Source organism: Carcharodon carcharias, chromosome 5 (assembly GCF_017639515.1).
Source record: "Carcharodon carcharias isolate sCarCar2 chromosome 5, sCarCar2.pri, whole genome shotgun sequence".
Taxonomy (NCBI): domain Eukaryota; kingdom Metazoa; phylum Chordata; class Chondrichthyes; order Lamniformes; family Lamnidae; genus Carcharodon; species Carcharodon carcharias.
Window position 1 is genome coordinate 36571926 of NC_054471.1, and position 22004 is coordinate 36593929.

General features: G+C 46.1%; 1 protein-coding gene across 1 annotated transcript; it reads right to left on the reverse strand.

Moving 5' to 3' along the window:
- Positions 1-4792: 4792 nt before the first annotated feature.
- LOC121277700 (photoreceptor cilium actin regulator-like) lies at positions 4793-20094 on the reverse strand. The gene is made up of 2 exons (XM_041187336.1): positions 16160-20094; positions 4793-4916 (listed from the first exon to the last, which is right to left on the reverse strand). Exons 1-2 carry the CDS (start codon positions 20092-20094, stop codon positions 4793-4795), a joined length of 4059 nt encoding a protein of 1352 aa, XP_041043270.1.
- Between the last annotated feature and the right edge of the window lie 1910 nt (positions 20095-22004).

A 22004-nucleotide genomic window follows, 5' to 3' on the forward strand; every position in this document is an offset into this window, starting at 1 on the left:
CGACAGCAGGCTGAACCTATCTTAGGACTGATAATTAATCGTTGGCAGTAATCAAACAGCACTTTCTCAGAAATAGCCTGCTCACCGAAGCTCAGTTTTGGTTCCACAAGTGCCACCCTTATTACAGCCTTGGCCCAAACATAGACAATAGAGCTGAATTCCAGACATGATGAGAGTGACCAATTTGACCGAATGTGGCATCAAAGGTACCCTAGCAAAATTGAAGTGAATGGGAATCAGGGGGAAAACTCTTTGCTGGTTGCAGTCATACCTATCACAAAGGAAGATGGCTGTAGTTGTTGGAGGCCAAATATCTCAGCCCTGGGACATCACTGCAGTAGTTCTTCATGGTAGTGAGCTAAGCTCAACCATCTTCAGCTGCTTCATCAGTGACCTTCCTTCCATCATAAGGTCAGAAGTGGGGATGTACATTGACAATTGGTCAATGGTCAATACCATTTTTGACACCTCAAATACCTCAGTGGTCCGTGATTGCATGCAGCAAGACCTGGACAACATTCAGGTTTGGGCTGATAAGTGGCAAGTAGCATTCGTACCACACAAGTGTCAAGCAGTGGACCCTTCTAACAAGTGAGAATCTATAACCATCTCCCCTTGACATTCAATAGCATTACCATCACTGAATCCCCCACTATCAATATCCTGTGGGTTACCATTGACCAGAAACTGAACTGGGCCAGCCATTTAAATACTGTGGCTACAAGAGCAAATTAGCGGCTGGGAATACTGCGGAGAGTAACCCACCAAAGCCTGCCCATCATCTACAAGGCACAAGTCAGGAGTGTGATGGGATACTCTCCACTTATCTGGATGAGTGCAACTCCCACATCACTCAAGAAATTTGTCACCATCCAGGACAAAAGATCCAGCTTGGGCCCCCCATCCACCACCTTACACATTCATTCACTCTCTCCACCATCGAGGCACAGTAGCAGCAGTGTGTACCAGCTACAGGTTGCACTGTAGCAACCTGTCAAGCCTCCTTCGACAGCACCTTCCAGACCAGCGACTTCACCATGTAGAAGGACAAGGGCAGCAGATAGATGGGAACACCACCACTTGAAAGTTCCTCTCCAAGTCACTCACCATCCTGACTTGGAGATATATCGCCGTTCCTTCACTATCGCAGAGTCAAAATCCTGGAACTCCCTCCCTTATAGCACTGTGGAAGTAACCGCACCACATGGACTGTAGCAGTTCAAGAAGGTGGCTCACCACCACCTCCTCAAGGGCAATTAGGGATGGGCAATAAACGCTGGCCTAGCCAGCAATGCCCACATCTGATGAAAGGATAATAAAAAGAGCGGGAACTTTAGCCCATTTTCTGCAGCCTAACACAAAGAGGAAAACTTTCTCTGTTAAATTGTGTACGTAACAAAATCATGTATCCCCTGCTAAAAAGATATCACTACTGTAACTTAGCAGAATTAAAATTTCCCTTCATTGTTGATTCCATTTAGGATGTTTCATCTGCACTGCAGGACTTCTGGTTAATGATAAAGAAATGTGTATAATGTAAGTACTATCTGTCTTCTTTATTAGACGGTTTTTATGGAATAAATTGTAATTTATTGAGACTTTCTGGACTAAAATCATGTGTTGTTTGTGCACTTATTGTAAATAAACAATTACATTTGAGGTGTAATCTTTTAAAAATTATTTGGACTTTTTTTGTCATAAAGATTAAGATTCATGAGTGTTTAAAATGGTGAAATTAGGGACAGGGACCTGTTTCCAGTAGTTGAGGGGTTTAGAACGAGGAACTACAGGACTGAGGAAGTTGCAAAGCTTTGGAGTTTACTTCCAGGTTAGGGTTGACTCAGAACCTATTCCTGCATCAGATAGGAGATTGTGAAGCTGGATGAAAGTATAGGGGATGAAGGTGTTTTAAATGGAACAGGAACTATTTCCCAGGTAGGGCTAAATGGCTTGCTTTCTTGTAACTTTTATGCATTTCTGTGTATCTCAAACTCAGTTCTATCTTATCCTCACAAATGGGTTGGGTGGGCGTAATTTGAAAGGCTTGCCTTTATATAGCTCCATTCACAACCTTGTGATGTCACAAAACTCTTTACAACCAGTCCTTCTGGAGTCTCGTCACTGTTGTGATGTAAGAAACATGACAGCCAATTTGTGCACAACTGTCTCCCACAACCAGCAATGAGATGATCAGATAATGTTTATTCCCTACATGTGTTCCTATAATCTGATCATCATATTCATCCCACTATGGGCCCTTGATTAGCAAATGGACAGGGGCGTAACCACATGATCAGAACTCAGGACGAGTTACTGACAATGCTCAGTGTCAAGACAATGCTATTCCGCTGCTCCATCTGTTGACACTAAATTTAGCTCAGGGGGCCCTGTGTAAACTGGAAGAGAGTTTACAAATGACACAGTGGGTGAGATTCTTCTGTGTGAATATTGGTTAAAAAGTTCTGGCTGATTTGAATGACTTGGTCAGCCCATTTAATGGATTAAAATAGTACAAAGAGAACCTCAGCTGGGCTGAGTGGAAATAAAAAATTGTAAAGCTGGCTGCCGATTCAGTGTCATCTGTTTTATACGATTGCACCTAGTCACAATTACCCACAAATTCGTCGCATTTAGCATTATAGGAAGCGAACAAAAAACTGCAAATGGGAATTTATTTTGTAAGTCTATATTTTTCATTTCAAATGATTGTTGCACAGTACAGCACTTAATCTGTTGGTATCAAATAATATATTTGTTTTAAAAAATCCTAAATTTAAATGCTAAAAGATATTTTTACATTCCATCTGAGTACTCACCGCTAACAATATCTGAATGCTTAGTTTGCAGTTAAGGGCCATTTCAGTAGAGTTTGTGATACTTTAGCACCTTAAAATTTGTACCCATTATTTCTTGGTTGGCTTTGAAATGTTACATATTACAGGCAGCTCATGAAAGTCAAGCAAAGCCAGTCCACTTTACTTAAAACAGGGTATTTGATGAAGAGAAATGACCTGAAATACTTATTCTTTGTATAAAATACATCTGTGAATGGTTTCCAAATAGGTAGGAGGAATAAAAGGCTTTATTTCCTTTGAACATCCCACACTTGTGTTTCTAATCATATCAGGCAGTCTTTAATGCAACTTAAAGACTAATCATTATTTGGACATGTTGCTGATTTTTCCAATATTCCCACCCAGTTACGCAGCTCCTTATATTGTGGTGGGCCAACAGGATCATGGCTGAAGCGAATCAGCCTTCAATCCAGAGATAACTGCCTAGCCTCTTTTGGAGCCAATCGGATTGAGGTACTGTCCAATGGGCAGTCATTATTTCCCTGCAGGCATTTACTGGACTGAGGCATTTAGGAACCACTTCTGATTCGACCAATTGCAAAATTCCTGATCTATTTTGACTATTATGAAAAAGGAGCAATCATAGAATTATACGGCACAGGAGGCTGTTTTGCCCATTGTACCTGTGCCAGCTCTTTGAAGGAGCTCTCCAATTAGTCCCATTCCCTGCTCTTTCCTGACAGACCTATAAATTCTTCCTTTCCAAGTATATATCTAACACCAGGGAGATCACTGACAGTCATTTTCTAACCTTTAGTCTTTACACCTTTGGTGGTATCCTGTATGATGGCCATTGGCCTTCACTTATGCTGACTCTGAGTTGTGGGTTAGAGGTGATATTCGACCATTTGTTCCAGTTCTCCCTTTTTTGCAGACTCCTTTCTAAGGTGATTTTTGATAAAGAGACCCTCCTTTAAATGTGTGCTGCCAATTTAGATGTCTTAAGCTAACTAAAACAATACTTTTAAACTTGGGGTGGGGGGGGGCGGGGTAGGGTTGGGGGCATGCTTGAATTTACCCTCGTAAGATGTTGCAGGGCATGCAACATGATTTTTCTATTCCCATCAATGTTTCATCACCTTCAACGGAACAGTTCAAAATGAAGACCTGGTAACCATGTGAACAGCAAGGAAGTACACCACAGAGAATTCCCCAACATTAAGAAAAGTCCTGTGATCCTTCAAATAAAATTTGCCAGTAATGAGATATCTTTGCATGTTCTACACCAGAGAGACCAGAAGACGTAACCTGTCATCCCAGTTCTCCAACTGAACTAGCTATTCTCCTTCATTGTTTAATTAATAACAATATAACAGACTGATGAGAAAGCCATTTGATCTATTGGAAAGAGATTGGATTGTGAACCTTGTCACCAACTTGTGTCTCCAGGACTTTTCTTTCAGCCTTTGCAAGAAGCAGTCAATGGAAGATTCACTCTTACTGGTAAGTTTTCGCGTTTTGGTTAATCCTTCCATTAACTAAAGTCTCGCAATTTGTTCAACAGTCAGGAAAATCCCACGACAAACATCTTTCAATTATTACCCGTGCTTATTTATCTATTAGTAACACTGCTGAGGTTGGTTTGAATGCACATGATCATTCTGAGCTGGACTGAGGTTAATGAAAGTCACTTCAATCTTCAACAGGAGATTTTAATTCCATGTGTTCAAGCTCGATTCTATTCCAATGCAGTTCCCCTAGAGGTGAAAGGACAATCTCTCAAAATCACACAGTCACCCAGAAACTGTTTAAAAAAACAAATCATATACACATTTTTCCAATGTGTCATGCATATCATTTTAAATAGGTCAACCTCATTAAATACAGACCAGATAGGATTATTTAGTCACTCCATTGTAAAACCAGATAATCTGAGCTCATCCTGGACAGGCAGTATTGGAAATCCCACACAATGTCATGAACAGGGTCTGTAAGGCTCATTGAAGCCCCTGACCAATGATACACAGTTCTGGGTGGGAGACAGATCGATTTGACCCTCTCACCTCAGACACGAAGTGCCTCATCCATGAGTCGTCTTCACTCTCAAAACTCCCATTTAATCTGTTGAGAGAAGAAAAATTGTTCACTGGGATTAGTATAAGAAGCTAATGATAATACAAACCTCACAAGATTGAATTTAACCAGTTCACCACTGAATGACACGCTTCTGGGCGTTATGCAACTGTGCAATGTGATATGTTTCACAACATTTCACCTACATAACAGTGGTCAGCATGTTTCAAAAGGAGTTCATTATATAATGACGTCAGAAAGGCAAATATTTCAAGCTTAGAGTTGAGGTCATTAAGCAACCAAGAATCAGACTTCCTCCCACCCCCAACCTGCCCTTACCCCTCCCACCTCAGCCCTGCCCTCATGCCTCCCTGCCCCCAACCCTGACCTCGCCCCTCTCTCCCACACCAACCCTGCCCCCATCCCTCATTACCCCCAACCCTGCCCTCACTCCTTCCTGCCTGCAACCGTACCCTCACCCTTCCTGCCTCACCCCTTTTGACCCCTATTCTGCCCTCAATCCTCACTCCCTCCAGCCCTGTTCTCACCCCTCCCCCTTCCAACTCTGCTCTCACCCCTTCCTCTAAAGAGGTTGAATAGTTAGAAATATGAAATCAAGCTCAGTACAAGTGATCAAACTGTAGCAGATTGATCCTCTGATCAGACCTCATTTGAAGTATTAATTCCTGAAGTATTGTTGCTCTTGGGAGAGTGAAAAGGAAAGCAATTGAGAAGATCAGGAATTTGACTTATGGGGAAAGGAAAAGAAAGTTTTGTTTGGGAAAGAGACGTGAAGGTGATCTGAATGTAGCTTTTGAGATTGTCAAGGGATGGTTCCTGCAAAAGGTTGACTAAGATGAAGAATTACATAGAATATGCAGCACAGAAACAGGCCATTTGGCCCAACCAGTCCAAGCTGGTGTTTATGCTGCACTCATGTCTCCTCCCACTCTCCCTCAATTAACTATCATTACTCCCTATTCTCCTTTTATTTAATTCATTCATGGGATGTCAGTGTTGCTGGCCAGACCAGTATTTATTGCCCATCCTTAATTGCCCTTGAAAAGCTGGTGGTGTGCTGCCTTCTTGAACCATTGCAGTCCATGTGATGCCACAGAGTTACCACAGACACTTAAAAAGCTTCCCCTTAAATACATCTATTCACCTCAACCGCTCCCTGTATTAGCGAATTCCTTATTCTCACTATTCTCTGGGGAAAGAATTCCCTATTTGGTGTCTTGATGACTATCTTACATTGATAGCTCAACGCCAGGGTCAAATGTAAATCAGAGGGCTAGGTATAAGAAGCCTGTTAGGCACAACTTGTTTATGCAAAACAAGCCTTATATTAAAGTAAGTAGAAAACTAGATTTACCTCCTCGAAGATAAGGTAAGATAAATAGATGGGGCTGGGCCTGCAGGTATAGACTGCGCCTGGAATTAGGAAGAGCCAAGTTCACCTCCAGCCATCCACATGGCTTACTGCTGAGGGGATGTCTGAATGGATGGACCATCCAAAAACCAGTCAACACTTTCAAGCATGAATTCATTCCAATGGGAATTTTTCCTTCCCTCTCCACCATTAAGAGGAAGCTAGATATAAGTGCAGGAAGGGGAAAGGAGGAGAAAGATCTCGGGAAGATTGAGATGAAGCAGAGTGGGAGCAAGCTTGTGTGGAGCATAAACACCGGCATAGACTTTTGGGCTGAATATCCTGTTTCTTTGCTGGATTTTCAATATACAACTCGAGTATCCCGACAAGGAAAAGACCCTGATTCTGCTGAAGAATAGCTATACTCCATTGAAAAGTGTCAATAGTTGTACACCTTTTGTTACTTGGCATCCGGCAAAGTGTTGTGAAGACATAGTCATATCAAATATTGATTTTTAATTCATCAGTTGGAAACAGGAATTAGACTTTAAAAATAGAGAAAGAAATAAAGATTTTTTGTGAAATGGTCTAAAGTGATTCCAGCCTACATCAAGATGGCCGACACTAATTTACACTACTCTATATTTCACATATCAATCCTATGGAGAGGAGCCAGCAAGTCAGTAAAACTCAGCAAGGATAATAACTACCAACCCTCCTCCCCACCAGGGATTGTGAAAGACCTTCTCACCTGCCCTATTGATCAGATATTTATGGAATTCAATTAATTAATTCAATTCGATTAACCTAGTTAATACTTAGCAAGCCAGAACTGGTATGAAGAAAGTTTCCTATAACCTGTTCAGGATATCCAGGCATTGGAGCAGTGCTGAGCAATTCAATTATTTCCTAATTCAATCCATCTAAGCTACAAGGGGAGGTTGGACCACCTGGGACTGTTCACTCTGGGAAACAGAAGACTAACAGAAGACAGTATTTGGGCCAAAATCCTGGAACTCCCTCCCTAACAGCATTGTGGATGTACCTACACCACAGGGATTGCTGCAGTTCAAGAAGGCAGCTCACCACCACCTTCTCAAGGGCAATTAGGGATGGGTAATAAATTCTGGCCTAGCCAGCAATGTTCACATCTCATGAATAAAAAAAATTCAAATATTTGTGATTCTTAAGGGAACAATAATACCCTGATAATATGTGTTTAGATTGCCATAAACTTTAGAACATTGGAAGTACAAAGAAGGTTAGAAGAGGGAAGACATATAAGGAAAACAGGGAGGCGATTGGTGGGTATCACTTCCGTGTCTCTTTTGAAAGGCCAAGTGGTTTAAATCTGGATACGTTATTACAGCTGAAGAGTACAGATAAGAAAGTCACTTGTAAAATATTTGACATCCAAATTAATTAATTAAATAGAATAGAGATGGCTGGACAGGCAATGCGTTGCAGCTGTAGCATGTGCAATCTGGTGGATGCCAGTGCAATCCACGGTGACCACATTTGCAGCAAGTGTTGACTGCTCGAGGAACTTCAGCTCAGAGTTGATGAGCAGGTGTACGAGCTGTGGACACTGCGACACATCAGGGAGGGGGAGAGTTACCTGGGCACTGTGTTTCAGGAGACAGTCACACCCCTTAGATTAATTACATCAAATTTGGACCATGGTCATGGACAGGAGGATGTGACTGCAAGAGAGGCAGGTATGGGGAACCAGGATTTAGCTTTGGAGAAAACTGAGCCAGTGCCCCTGTCCAACAAGCATGAGGCTCTTGCTCCCAGTGTGGACGAGGGCACAGACTGCAAGGAGGTACAGAGCACATTTCAAATGGGAGGAGAAAAGAGAAATGTTGAAGTAATAGGGGATAGCATGATTAGGTGAATAGATACTGTTCTCTGCAGCAATGACAGAGAATCCCAAAGGCTGTGTTGCCTACCTGGTGCCAAAGTTAAGGACATCTTGTCTGGGCTGGGGAGAAACTTGGAGTGGGAGGGGAAGGATCCAGTTGTCATGGTCCATGTAGGTACCAACAACATAGGTAGGACTAGGAAAGAGATTCTGCTGAGGTTCTATGAGCAGCTCGGAGCTGAATTAAAAAGAACGACAAAGGTAATAATCTCTGGATCACTGCCTGAGCCACGTGCAAATTGGCGTAGGGTAAATAAGATTGGAGAGGTAAATGCATGGCTCAAAGATTGGTGTGGGAGAAATGGGTTCCGATTCATGGGGCACTGGCACCAGTACTGGGGAAGGAAAGAGCTGTCCCATTGGGATGGGCTTCCTTTGAACCATAGATAAAAACAAAAAAACTGCGGACGCTGGAAATCCAAAACAAAAACAGAATTACCTGGAAAAACTCAGCAGGTCTGGCAGCATTGGCGGAGAAGAAAAGAGTTGATGTTTCGAGTCCTCATGACCCTTCGACAGAACTTGAGTTCGAGTCCAAGAAAGAGTTGAAATATAAGCTGGTTTAAGGTGTGTGTGGGGGGGGGAGGGAGAGAGACAGAGAGAGAGAGAAGTGGAGGGGGTTGGTGTGGTTGTAGGGACAAACAAGCAGTGATAGAAGCAGATCATCAAAAGATGTAAATGGAAAGCAATGAAGGTGAGCAAGGCAAAAGAGAGGTATGGATAACTTGTCGCAGAGAAGGACAGAACTTCTTCAAGGAGGTAGGCATTTCTTGAAGAGCAGTGGCAGTCAATTAAACACAGAGATAAAAACAAAAAAACTGTGGATGCTGGAAATCCAAAACAAAAACAGAATTACCTGGAAAAACTCAGCAGGTCTGGCAGCATCGGCGGAGTAGAAAAGAGTTGACGTTTTGAGTCCTCATGACCCTTCGACAGAACTTGAGTTCGAGTCCAAGAAAGAGTTGAAATATAAGCTGTCAAAGGGTCATGAGGACTCGAAACGTCAACTCTTTTCTTCTCCGCCGATGCTGCCAGACCTGCTGAGTTTTTCCAGGTAATTCTGTTTTTGTTTTGGATTTCCAGCATCCACACTTTTTTTGTTTTTATCTCTGTGTTTAATTGACTGCCACTGCTCTTCAAGAAATGCCTACCTCCTTGAAGAAGTTCTGTCCTTCTCTGCGACAAGATTTCCGTACCTCTCTTTTGCCTTGCTCACCTTCATTGCTTTCCATTTACATCTTTTGATGATCTGCTTCTTTCACTGCTTGTTTGTCCCTACAACCACACCAACCCCCTCCACTTCTCTCTCTCTCTGTCTCTCTCCCTCCCCGCCACACATACCTTAAACCAGCTTATATTTCAACTCTTTCTTGGACTCGAACTCAAGTTCTGTCGAAGGGTCATGAGGACTCGTAACGTCAACTCTTTTCTTCTCCGCCGATGCTGCCAGACCTGCTGAGTTTTTCCAGGTAATCCTGTTTTTGTTTTGGATTTCCAGCATCCGCAGTTTTTTTGTTTTTATCTCTGTGTTTAATTGACTGCCACTGCTCTTCAAGAAATGCCTACCTCCTTGAAAAAGTTCTGTTCTTCTCTGCGACAAGATTTCTGTACCTCTCTTTTGCCTTGCTTACCTTCATTGCTTTCCATTTACATCTTTTGATGATCTGCTTCTATCACTGCTGTTTGTCCCTACAACCACACCAACCCCCTCCACTTCTCTCTCTCTCTCTCTCTCTCCCCACCCCCACCCCCCCTCCCCCCCAACACACCTTAAACCAGCTTATATTTCAACTCTTTCTTGGACTCGAACTCAAGTTCTGTCGAAGGGTCATGAGGACTCGAAACGTCAACTCTTTTCTTCTCCGCCGATGCTGCCAGACCTGCTGAGTTTTTCCAGGTAATTCTGTTTTTGTTCCTTTGAACCATGCTGGGACCAGTGTCCTGTTGAATCATATAACTAGGGTTGTAGATAGGACTTTAAACTAATCAGTGGGGGGGAGGGTTCAAATGAAGGGAAGTTTAAAAAATCAAAACAAAATGGGAGAGCAGAGGTGCAGGGTAATGAAGAGGCGAACGATAATCAAAGTGTGACAGAAAATATAAGCAGAAGAGGGCAGCAGAAATTAAAACCAGAATGAGTAATAATTGTAAAAAGGTTCTTTATCTGAACGCACACTGCATTTGTAACAAGATAGATGAGTTGACGGCACAAATATCAATAAATGAATTTGACTTGTTAGTTATTACGGAGTTGTGGTTGCAGGGTGACCAAGACTGGGAACTCAATACTCAAGGATATTCAACGTTCCAGAAAAATAGGCAAAAAGGAAAAGGAGGTGGGGTAGCTTTGTTAATAAAGGAAGCTATCACTGCAGTGGTGAGTAGTGCTATAGGTGAAATAGATCATGATGTGGAACAATTTTGGGTGGAAATAAGGATTAGCAAGGGGAAGAAGTCACGGGTGGGAGTTGTCTATAGGTCCCCGGCGAGTTGTCTCACTGTAGGACAAAGTATAAATCGGGGAATAATGGAGGCTTGTAAAAAGGGTACTACAATTGTCATGGGTTATTATAGCCTGCATATTTACTGGACAAATCAGAATGGCAGGGGTAACATGTAAGACAAATTTGTAGAGTGCATCAGGGATTATTTCTTAGAGCAATACATTGTAGAACCTACCAGGGAACAGTAATGTATAATGAGATAAGATTAATAAGAGATATTGTATTTAAGGATCCTCTAGGGGTTAGCGATAACAACATAGTAGAACTTCAAATTCAGTTTGAGGGCGAGCAACTTGAGTCTCAAACCAATGTCCTCAACTTAAAAAAGGGCAAGTACAGAGGTGTGAAGAAAGAGTTGTCTAAAGTGAGCAGTGGCAGACAATACATTTAAGCAGATATTTCATAATGTTCAGCAAAAATTTATCCCGGTCAAAAAGAAGGACTTGATGAGAAGGGTGAACCACTTGTATTTAACAAATGTGGTCGAGGAGAGTGTCCAATAAAAAACTAAGGCATACAAAGTGGCAAAAACTAGTGGTAGGCCAGAGGATTGGGAATTTTTAGGAACTAGCAGCAGATGACTAAAAAGCAAATAAAGAGGGAGAAAATTGATTATGAAAGTAAATTGGCAAGAAACATAAAAACAAACAGCAAGAGCTTCTATGGGTATATAAAAAGGTGGCTAAAGTGGAGGATGTGACTGGAGAATTGATAACGGGGAACAGGGAAATGGTAGATAACTTAAACCAATGTTTTGCATCGGTCTTCATGGTGGAGGACACTATAAACATCTCAAAGATATCAGATAAGCAAGGAGCTAATGGGAGGAAAAATCTTGTAACAGTCTCTATCACGAGGGGCAAAGTATTTGACAAACTAATGGGGCTAAAGGTAGGAAAGTCACCAGGACCTGATGGCCTGCATCCAAGGGTTTCAAAGGAAGTGGCTGCAGAGATAATGGAGACATTGGTCGAAATATTCCAGAACTCACTGGATTCCAGGAGGGTCCCAGCGGATTGGAAAACTGCTAATGTGACGCCTCTGTTCAAGAAGGGAGGGAGACAAAAAGCAGGAAACTATAGGCCAGTCAGTCTAACATCTATCGCCGGGAAAATGCTAAAGTTGATTATTAAGGAAGAAATAGCAGGACATTTAGAAAAGCTTAACACAATCAAACAGAGTCAACATGGTTTTGTGAAAGGAAAATCATGTTTGACAAATTTGCTAGAGTTCTTTGAGGATAAAACAAGCAGAATTGATAAAGGGGAACTGGTAGATATAGTGTATTTGGATTTCCAGAAGGCATTCAATAAGGTGCCACATAAAAGACTATTGCACAAGATAGGAGCTCACGGTATTGGGGGTAATGTACTAGCATGGATTGAGGATTGGTTAACACACAGGAGACTGAGAGAGGGGATTACTGGGTCTTTTTCAAGTTGGAAAGAGGTAACTATTGGAGTGTCACAAGGATCAGTCCTAGGGCCTCAATTATTTACTATATATGTTAATGACTTGGAGGAGGGGGCAGAGTGTAATGTATCCAAATTTGCTGATGATACAAAAATAGGTGGGAGGGCATATTGTAATGAGGAATCTGCAAGGGGATATAGACAGGTTGACACAAAATCTTGGAAGATGGAGTTTAATATAGGAAAGTGTGAGGCCATACACTTTGGTAGGAAGAATCAAAAGGCAGACAATTATTTGAATGGTGAGAGACTCCAAAAAAGTGCAGCACAGAGGAATCTGGGAGTTCTTGAGCATGAAACACAGAAGGTTAACATGCAGGTGCAGCAAGTGATTAAGAAGGCAAATGGAATTTTGGCTTGTATTGCTAGGTGGTTGGAGTTTAAAAATAGGGAAGTCTTGTTACAACTGTACAGGGTGTTGGTGAGGACACACCTGGACTACTGTGTACAGTTTTGGTCCATGTATTTAAGAAAAGATATACTGGTATTGGAGACAGCTTAAAAGAGATTCACTAGGCTGATTCCTGGGATGAAGGGGTTGACTTATCAAGAACAGCTAAACAGGTCAGGTCTTTATTCATTAGAGTTTAGAAGAATGAGGGTGATCTTATTGAAACATAAAAGATTCTGAGGGGAGCTTGACAGGGTAGATGTTGAGACGATGTTTCCACTAGTGGGGGAATCTCAAACTAGGGGACATAGTTACAGAACAAGGGGACACTCATTTAAAACTGAGATGCAAAGGAATTTCTTCTCCCAGAGGGTAGTGAATGCCTGGAATTCTCTACCCCAGAGAGTTGTGGAGGCTGGATCACTGAAAGTATTTAAAGAGGAGGTAGATAGATTTTTGAAATATCAAGGAGTTGAGGGCTATGAGGAGCTGGCACGAAAGAGGAGTTGAGGCCTGGGGCAGATCAGCCGTGATCTTTTTGAATGGTGGGGCAGGCTTGAGGGGCCGAATGGCCTATTCCAGCTCCAATTTCTTATGTTCTTATGGTTAAAATTTAATTACCTTACACAGAGGGTGTAGAACGGATATCAAGGGAGAGACAGTGGAGGCAGATGGTATGGAAAAATAATGGGCTGGGGGAGTAGTTTGGGGAGATATTTGAAGAATAATTTTTGGGACTGTTCATATGGAAATTTTTCCTTTGTTGTTCCATGCAGAATTTGAAGGCTTTTCCATAGAAGATAGCAGATGTTACAGTAACAGAAATTGGAAAGTGTTATCAGAGGGACTTACTGCAAAGAAAGGAGTTACATTTGTATAGCACCCATTTACAAACCTCAAGATACCCCAAAGAACTTTACAGTCAATGAAATGGTTTGAAGTATACTCACTCTTGGAATGATGTATGTTATTGATCAATCTAATCTGAACGTAATAGGGCTTATTTAACAGCACAAAACCATAGCAGTTAGCACCTCCTGATTTGTAACAAACTTTCATGAATTTGACTGAATACCCATGTCTATTGTTTAATGAGGCCTTTTAAACATATATTTTAAATGCAATTTTGTCTCTGTCTTTATTTCACGTTCTCTATCTTCTTCTGTGCAGCCAGTGGGACTAACTCTCCAGAACCATTGCTCCTTGTTGCAGTTGTCTGCAGCTGTTTTGTCACTATCCAAAGGTAAACTGCCTGTAGTCAGTGACAGTTCCATTAAAGGGATGAATATATTGCTGTCTCCATTTCAGCGGCACAGTTGCTTTAATGATGGACCCTAACTGCGGCAATTAATGACTTTGACTGGATAATAAGGAGATAACTAATTAATTGTTTTAACTTGAATTAGCTTAAGGGAATATAAGTCAAGTTTATGTAAAACTGAGCTCATGGTTTAACCTTTAAAGCCCGGTAGCATTCTAGTGAACCTGAGGTGAGGTGCCCAAAATTAAACATCTAGTTAGGCCTGACCAGGGTTTACTTTTGTGTTGGTTATGGGGGTGAGTGGGAATGTGGAGTTCAGGTTACATTCAGATCAGCCATGATCTTATCGAATGGTGGAGCAGGCTCGAGGGGCTGACTGGCCTACTCCTGCTCCTAATTTGTATGTCCTGTTCCTATAAAAGGTAAGTTGAGGACTGTTGTCAGGGAGCCCTTCTTCGCATAATGAATGATCGATACCTGGAAAATGCTTTCTGAATAGGGTAAGGGTAATAGAAATAAAAACTCTGGAGTCATTCAAAAATCTCTGATCATCATTTTCCAATCCTCTCTGGCTACATGCTAGACAATGACTAATGTGCTTTTAAAAGGAAGGAAGTAATTACAGTCAGTCTAACATTAGTAATGAGGCAAATTATTGGAAAAGAGCTCTGTGACACTGTATCAATCATCATTTAGAGGTGCACATATTAATCAAAAACCGTCAACATTGATTTGTTAAAGGAAGGTGATGTCTGACTAATTTGATTGAATTTTGCAAGGAGCTATCTAGAAGAATGAATGATTGTAGCATGTTTGACATAGTCTACATGAATTTTTTCTCAGTCTATTCTGACTCTTTCCCATTTAACAGATGGTGCTGCCACACAACACAATGGAGGGCATCCTTAGTGTGGAGACTGGACTTTGGTGGGGTTGGTGCTGGGTAGTAAATGGTAAATCAGAAGAAGGTTTCCTTGCCGATGTTTGACCTGATGCCATGAGGCTTCATGGGGTCTGGAGCTAACGTTGAGGACTCCCAGGGCAACTCCCTCCCCACTGTATATCACTGTGCCACCACCACTGGTGGGTCTGCCATGCTGGTGGGACAGGACATACCTAGGGACAGTGCTGGTGATGTTCTGGGACATTGTAATGTACGATTCACTGAGTATGACTATGTCAGGCTGTTGCTTGATTAGCCTGTGGGGCAGCTCTCCTAATTTAGGTACATGTCTCCAGACGTTAGTGTGGAGGGTCCCAAACTGGAGGTGAAGTAAACTGGCAGCATCTGAAATGAGAGATGGAGATGTAGTGGACTAAGGATTCCAGCGGTGGCTGGGCTTAGAGTTTCCTAAAAAAAACTTAAGTGGAAACAACTGTGGAAGTATGGTGTAATGCCAATTTTCAGTGCAAAGGATTGAGGAAATCTCTGTGCAGTCTTGAGTTTCATCAATGTTTTGCACCACATCAGTGGAACCTGCACCATAACCCTGCTGCTCACTAACATAACCCCGTACCCATTAAACGGTACCAGAGAAAGTGCGTTTCTTGCACTCAAGCTGGCTCTAAACAGGTTGTGAATTTACTCCCAAATTTTAGACACAGCAGGACCCAAAGTAGCATTTCTGATGTATTATGGAAATTTTATATACTTTTTTGATAATCCTTCTCAATGGGCCTTATGATGTACTTTCTGGTGCCAACTGTGGCTCAGCAATTGCACCCCCACCTCGGTGTACAAAGATTGAGGGTTCAAGTCCCGCACCAAAGCACGTAATCTCGACTGACACCTGGGTGCCGTACTGAGGGAGTGCTGTAGCGTGGGGGGCGTTATCTTTCAGGATAGACGCAAGCCCCACCCACACTCTCAAGACAGATGTAATAGATCCCATGGCACCATTGAGCCGGAGTTATCCCGTTATCCCGGCTGAAATTTATCACCAACAACAGGTTATCTGGCTATTATCACGTTGCTGTTTGTGGGAGCTTGCTGTGTGCAAATCGGTTCCCCCCGTTTCCTACATCACAATAGTGGCTACGCTTCAATAGTACTTCACTGGCTGTAAATAAAATTTGGACACTAAAGGAATCGAGGGATTTAGTGATTGACCTGGAAATGTTGAGTTGAGGTAGAATATTAGCCATGATCTGGCTGAATGGTGAAGCAAGCTCAAGTGGCCATATGGTCCTATTTCTTGTCTTCTTATGCATTTTGGAATGCCTTGAAGTCATGATAGGTGCTATTTAAATGCAATACCTTTCTTTCCCAGCTGCTCCCCGATTGTACAGCCTGCAAACAGTCACTGCTTAAATTCACCCATGAAGAATGGCCATTGCGACACAGATTGAAGCCGTTGCAATGCTTACCCAATGCTGTACAGTGTGGGTTCACTTCCAGCTGAACTGGATGCCAGGAATCTATTCTGAGCCCCAGTTTTAAAGTCCGGATGGTGATTCTTCTTAACAAAAGGCTGTGCGTGGACCCCACTCAAGGTCAACCTCCTCTGCCTGTCGCCCGGCTGCCTGAGCATAAAGTTGTTCCTCCACGCTGCCCTAGATGTCATCGGGCTCCCGTCCCCCAGGATGATGTTTTGAAGCTGAGCTGCGGCGTTCACTGCACCCACTGGCGGAGAAGACGGCTGGGACTCAAATATGGAGTGGGAGAGTGGGCAGAAGATGGATGAAGCATTGGATCCAGGTTTTCCCGGGCAGTGAGACTGGCGGGCAGCCTCGGGGTGGTCGGGAGGTCTTTTCCGCACGGAGACCACTGGAGGAGTGACGTTAATGGTTGTTGGGGGGCTGGGCAGTTGGCGGTGAGTTGGGGGGCTGGGCAGTTGGCGGTGGGTCGGAGAGCTGGGCAGTTGGCGGTGAGTCGGGGGGCTGGGCAGTTGGCGGTGGGTCGGGGGGCTGGGCAGTTGGCGGTGAGTCTGGGGGCTGGGCAGTTGGCGGTGAGTTGGGGGGCTGGGCAGCTGATGTTGGGTTGGGGGGCTGGGCGGTTGGCGGTGGGTCGGAGAACTGGGCAGTTGGCGGTGAGTTGGGGGGCTGGGCAGTTGGCGGTGGGTCGGAGAACTGGGCAGTTGGCGGTGAGTTGGGGGGCTGGGCAGCTGATGTTGGGTTGGGGGGCTGGGCGGTTGGCAGTTGACTGTAGGATGGGGCAGCTGGCAGAGGGACAGGGGGCTGCGCAGCTTCCTGGGCACAGGAGGGGGGCTGGACCTCTTGGAGCTGGCCAGGGGGTTCAGTTCCTCCTGGGCGGCGGGCGGGTTTGGCTGCTTGGAGCCCCACGCCCGGTTGGGGCAATTCCTCCTGGCCGGAGAGGGTGAGGGGGCGGTGTAGCCAGCCGGTTGGCAGAGGTTTCTTTGTGGCAGGGGCGGGCTGGGGAAGCTCTTCCTCAGGGCGGGGGGTGGGGAAGTGGGAGCGGGAGGAGCCGGGCCTCCCGTGGCCTGGTGGGATGGGCAGGGGGAAGCGGCGGAAGCAGCAAGTTTCCTCCCCCTAGGCGGAGTTGTCAGCTTGCCTGGAGCCTCTTTGCTGAGGGCAGAGTTGCTGCCGAGCAACTCTGAAGTGCCCTCGGCCTCAGCTCCTCTGCCAGCCACGGGCCCTGGGCTGCTGTGCTCGGGCAGCCGGTCCGTTGACCCATTTTCTGGGGAGCTACAGCACCCGCCAGAGTAGCGGAGGTTGATGATTTTGTACGGCGGCCAGGGCTGTTCTCCAGCAGTCGCGGCCCCTGCTTGGGGTCTCCAGGGGCTCCTGGCACTGTGGCCACCCCTGGCCCTGCCCCCTGGCTGTTTACTTGGCAGCAGCGGGACCGAGTCGAGCGAGGCCAGGAGCCGTTGTGTCACCGTCACCCTGGAAAGGGCAGCCCCTCTCGCCGCACTGGCGCCGTCCGTCGCACCGGCTACCGAGCACGCATCTCTGGGCGCCAGCCCGGCTGTTAAAGCGTCTGTCGCAAGCTCGAGCTCCGCCGGAGGTGGCGGAAAGTCTCCCGGGTCCATCTCGCTCTCCGGTTGGGGGAGAGGGGCCAGGGGAGGAGAGCCCAGCCGCCCAGCCCCTCCCGACTCCCCGGCTGTCGGGACCCCATGCGCCCCGCTGAAGCTGTTGATCAGACCCCGCACACCGTTTCGCTTCAGTCGAGCGGCACCACGCTTGGGCGATGCCTGGTTTTCCTTGGCCTTGGCCGGGTCATGTTTGTTCGAAGAAGGCGTGGTCCGGGCCTGGTCCTGGGTCTTGGCCTGGGCCTGGGTCTCGGCCTGGGTTTTGGCCTTGGCATGGGCCTTGGCCTGGGCTTGGCCCTGGGCCTGGCCCTGGTTGCTCAGCCTGGCAGGGCTCCTCCTCAGCAGCACTTTCTCCTGACTGGGTAGGATGCTGAAGTTGTTGTGGAGGGAGGCTTTCAACTTGTTGCTGGGCACTGCCTGGTCTGCATTAGGCAGGGTGACTGGCAGCTTTGGCATCGCCGCCACCTTCTGCTGCCCCATGCCGCCCTCGTCCTCCCCTTTGGGCTGGAGCATCCTCTGCAGCCGCCTGTTCAGATCCTTCTGCGTCCTCTGAAGTTCCAGCAGAGTCGGGTCTTCGGCCTTGCCCTTCAGCGACCCGGCGGACTCCGATCGCCGTTTTTTAGCCACTCGGGTTCTGCAGCCCTTGGCAGTACTGGGCCTGGCAGGGCGCGGTTTGCCCTCTTCGTCTGACCAAATGTTCGACCCCGGGGCGATCGGGACGAACTGGATTTTGTCGCTGATGGCATCTTTTATTTTGATGGACATTTCTTCATTCTCGGGGACGTCGATCCTTTTCGGGACAGGCCGTGCGGCTTTGGACCCTGGAGGGGGCGACCTCGGTGCCTGAGGCGATCCGTCGACGGCCATTTCCGATTCGCTTTCCTCGTCGTCCTCTTCACCCAGTGAGCAAAAGTCCATTGACTCCGTCCGAATCAGGGCCTCGCAGTCGGTGCTTGTAGCCGACCCATAGGAGTCGAACGACCTGTTGTGCGTTAGTGAAGACCGAGATGTGTTTACTGGTGCGGAGGGCTGGGAGGACGATGCCTTCTCCTCATGAGACGAGTAAAACACACCTTTGCACTGATGATCAAGACCACGGGCTTGAGGCTTTGAAGGACTAATTACCACGTGCGAAAGGCTTGCTTTTCTCGGTGGTAGAGAATCTCGGCACAAAAGGTGCGCGTTGGAATCTGAACTTACACGCCTTCCGCATTTACCAGGCTGGCAGTCGCCCTTCATGGAATCGGTATCTGCTCCGATGCCACTGTCCTCTGAATGGAGGGCCATGTCCCCGGGCTTGGTGCGAGATTGCTGCAGCGCGCAGGCCTCCAACTGAGCAATCATTCTCCGCAGCCGCTCGTCCGTTTCTTGCTTCACGGCCAACCTCTTTCCTAAAGCGTCCGTCGCCGACTGTAGGTAGCAGCAGGCCTCCTGCAGGGCCGTGGCCGTAAGGCCGGTCACCGCCCCGTTGGTGGCCTGCAGCTTGTTCACCGTGTACTGCAGCAGCTGTTGCAGGAGGTCTGGCCGCTCTTTTGGGGCCCCTTTCTCGGGGGGCCACGCAAGGTGAGGCCCGACCTCCTTCACCAGCCTCTCGCCCTCGCTGGCTATCTCCCCCAGGGCCTGGTTGGCCTCGTCGAAGCGAAGGGTCAGGAAGCTGACCATCTGCTGGAGGGTTAGCTGAGTTTGCGCGGCCTGGTCAATTAGGCACAAAACCGCGTCGTACTTGGAAAGGCTGGGGGTGAGGTAGGCGTACGCTGCCTGGTGGGCATCAACCAGCGACGCCGGAAAATCCACTTTCTCCTCGTCCTCAGCTGTGTTTTCCCTCAGCTTAGAGCCCTTTGCCTGCTGGGTGACGTGGTGCCCCTTTTGTTTCCTGCCCCTCTTGGATGGCTGGGCCACGCCGCCCTCACTGGACGTGTGCCGATCGGGCAGCTCCCGAGACACGTACTTCCGCGAAACTATGACCTCAGACACTGCCACCTGGGCACCGGCCGCCAGCTTTTCTCTCTTCCTCTCTTCGTTGTAAAGCTGGGGCGTGTGGGCGGGCACCGCAGGCGGAGCCAGATTCCGGCCGCGGCCCGCATCCACGCCACGCCGCTCCCCTTTACCCCCCGGCGGGCTGGCACCCTCCCGGCCATCCTCGGAGGAGTTAGCTTCGCTGTCGGAGCTGCCCGAGCCTCCGCTGGTGGAGCAGGTTCGGCTGTCGGCGTGTGCCTTGTCTGCAGGTGCCTGGGCCGCGGCTTTCTTCAGAGGCCTCAAGGTATTTTTTGCCAGGTGCTGGATTATTTCGCTTTGAGACGGCGCGCACCCCATTGCTGCTCTAACCTTTCGGAGCGAAAGCTACAAAGTTATCGGCACAAAGGCAGGTCACCGCTACCCGGCGGCTCCCCTGTCATTCCCAGATGCTCTTGTTCAACGTGACTTCAATTGTCCTCCTCGCTCTCCAAAACCTAACAGCTTGACAGATCTGACCCTCGAGACTGTGAAGGCCGCTCTTCATAACATAATAAAAACATTTCAGTCACCCGGCAGATCCTTGAGTGTTTTTTCTTTCGAAGTGCTGCACTGTTCCCTGGTCCCTTACTCACCACCTCCACGATTCAGAAGCTGTGGATTAAAGGCATTACCTGCCTCACTGCTAAGAATAAGATTTTAAGCTTATCAGGTTAATCAGGCTCGGCTAGTCAGTTCACTTTTGTATCCCGTGGAACATTAACGAAAAGTGTTAATTAAAGAATAATTGGTTATTTTAATAAATAGATATGAGAATCAGTTTGTAAAACCCATAGAGTTAGTAGAAGATTAATATTCACAGGGGTCTTGATTTGACAGTATTTAACAGTAATGCCTCCCTTAACACCAATATATCTTCCCTCAACAACTCTGACCTTGAAACTTTGAATTGCCAGGGCAAAGCCAACAGATGCTGCCTCAGTCTGCACTCTGGTGTTGGATGAGTTTGTTAACCCTATGATTACACTCGGCATCTAACTTGCAACCTCACTCAGCAGGGATCAGAAGGAAGGAACTTGCATTTATTTATCACCTTGCAGGTCCTCAGGACATCATTTAGTCGATGAGCTTTTGAACCATAGTCACTGTTGTTATGCAAGTCATTATAGCACAAAATTTATACACAGCAAGCTCCTACGAGTAACAGTCAAAGGTTTTTTCATAGTGTTGGTTGAGGGATCGATGTCAGCCACTATAGGGAGAGATCTCCCCTGGTTTCCTTTGAAAGGCATTGCAGAACCTTTCTCATCCCCATGAACAGGCAGACAGTGCCTCAGTTTAACATAGTGTTTGAAGTAATGGTATTTCTGACAATAAAGCTGCACTCCATCAGCATTCCACTGACGTGTTAGCCGAAGGTTATATGCTCAACTCCCGTAGAGGGCGTGGGGCATGGAAAATTGCATTGTACATTTTGTCCACTTGAGGCTACCGTACACACATGTACCAGCAGAGGGAGTCTGCTAGGAAGTCAATAACAAATAAAACAAGGGCCCCTGTTTAACAGGTCATACAGTTCTAATTCTAAATGTTTCTGGCTTAATATATAACTGTTTCTGTCCCAGGAACTTCACAGTTGGGCTTGGATGACTTTGATGAGAGTGCTGCTGGTTAAGTGAAGCTGACAGCTACTTGAATATATGAGTAGATGCAGCATGGAACCAGGCCAGAAAAATCAGGAAAGAGCCTGGTTCAATCCACTGACCAGATTGAGCTGTCTGATCTCAGTTAACATGGTTATGAACGGCCTTAAAAAGACTGAGCTAGGGAGCAGGGGAGCAAGCTCAGCCCACTCCAGTTAATTTTTAAATAACCTGGGCTAGAAAGTGCAGTGCTGATATGGGCAGACAAGAAGATTGAACTCAATTGTGATGTCCTCAGTGGATGAATAGCTGACTCAAGCACATTTCTTTGGCTCAGTTGTGAAAATTGGCTCCTCAGGCAAAGTAGTAGTGGGAAGTAGCACCTGTGTTATCAAAATGAGCCAGTCCCTTTGGAAGAAGAGGGGGAGCAAAATGGAGGGGAATAAGAGAAACAGATGATGGAGCCACCTAGACAACAGAGGAGAATGATAGAATCTTCCAGAACAAAAGCAGGCCTTCAGCCCATTGTGTCTCTGCTGATTCTGTGAAAGACCTATCCAATTAATCCTATTTATCTAACGCTTCCTCAGAGTGTAAACTTTTGCAGCCCAGAAAGCTCTGAAAGAG

Coding starts and splice junctions, on each gene's coding strand:
- LOC121277700 (XM_041187336.1), bottom strand. CDS start 20,094: ATGGGGTGCGCGCCGTCTCAAAGCGAAATAATCCAGCACCTGGCAAAA. Junction 4,917..16,159: donor CCCACACTGTACAGCATTGG/GTAAGCATTGCA, acceptor TTCTCTCAACAG/ATTAAATGGGAGTTTTGAGA.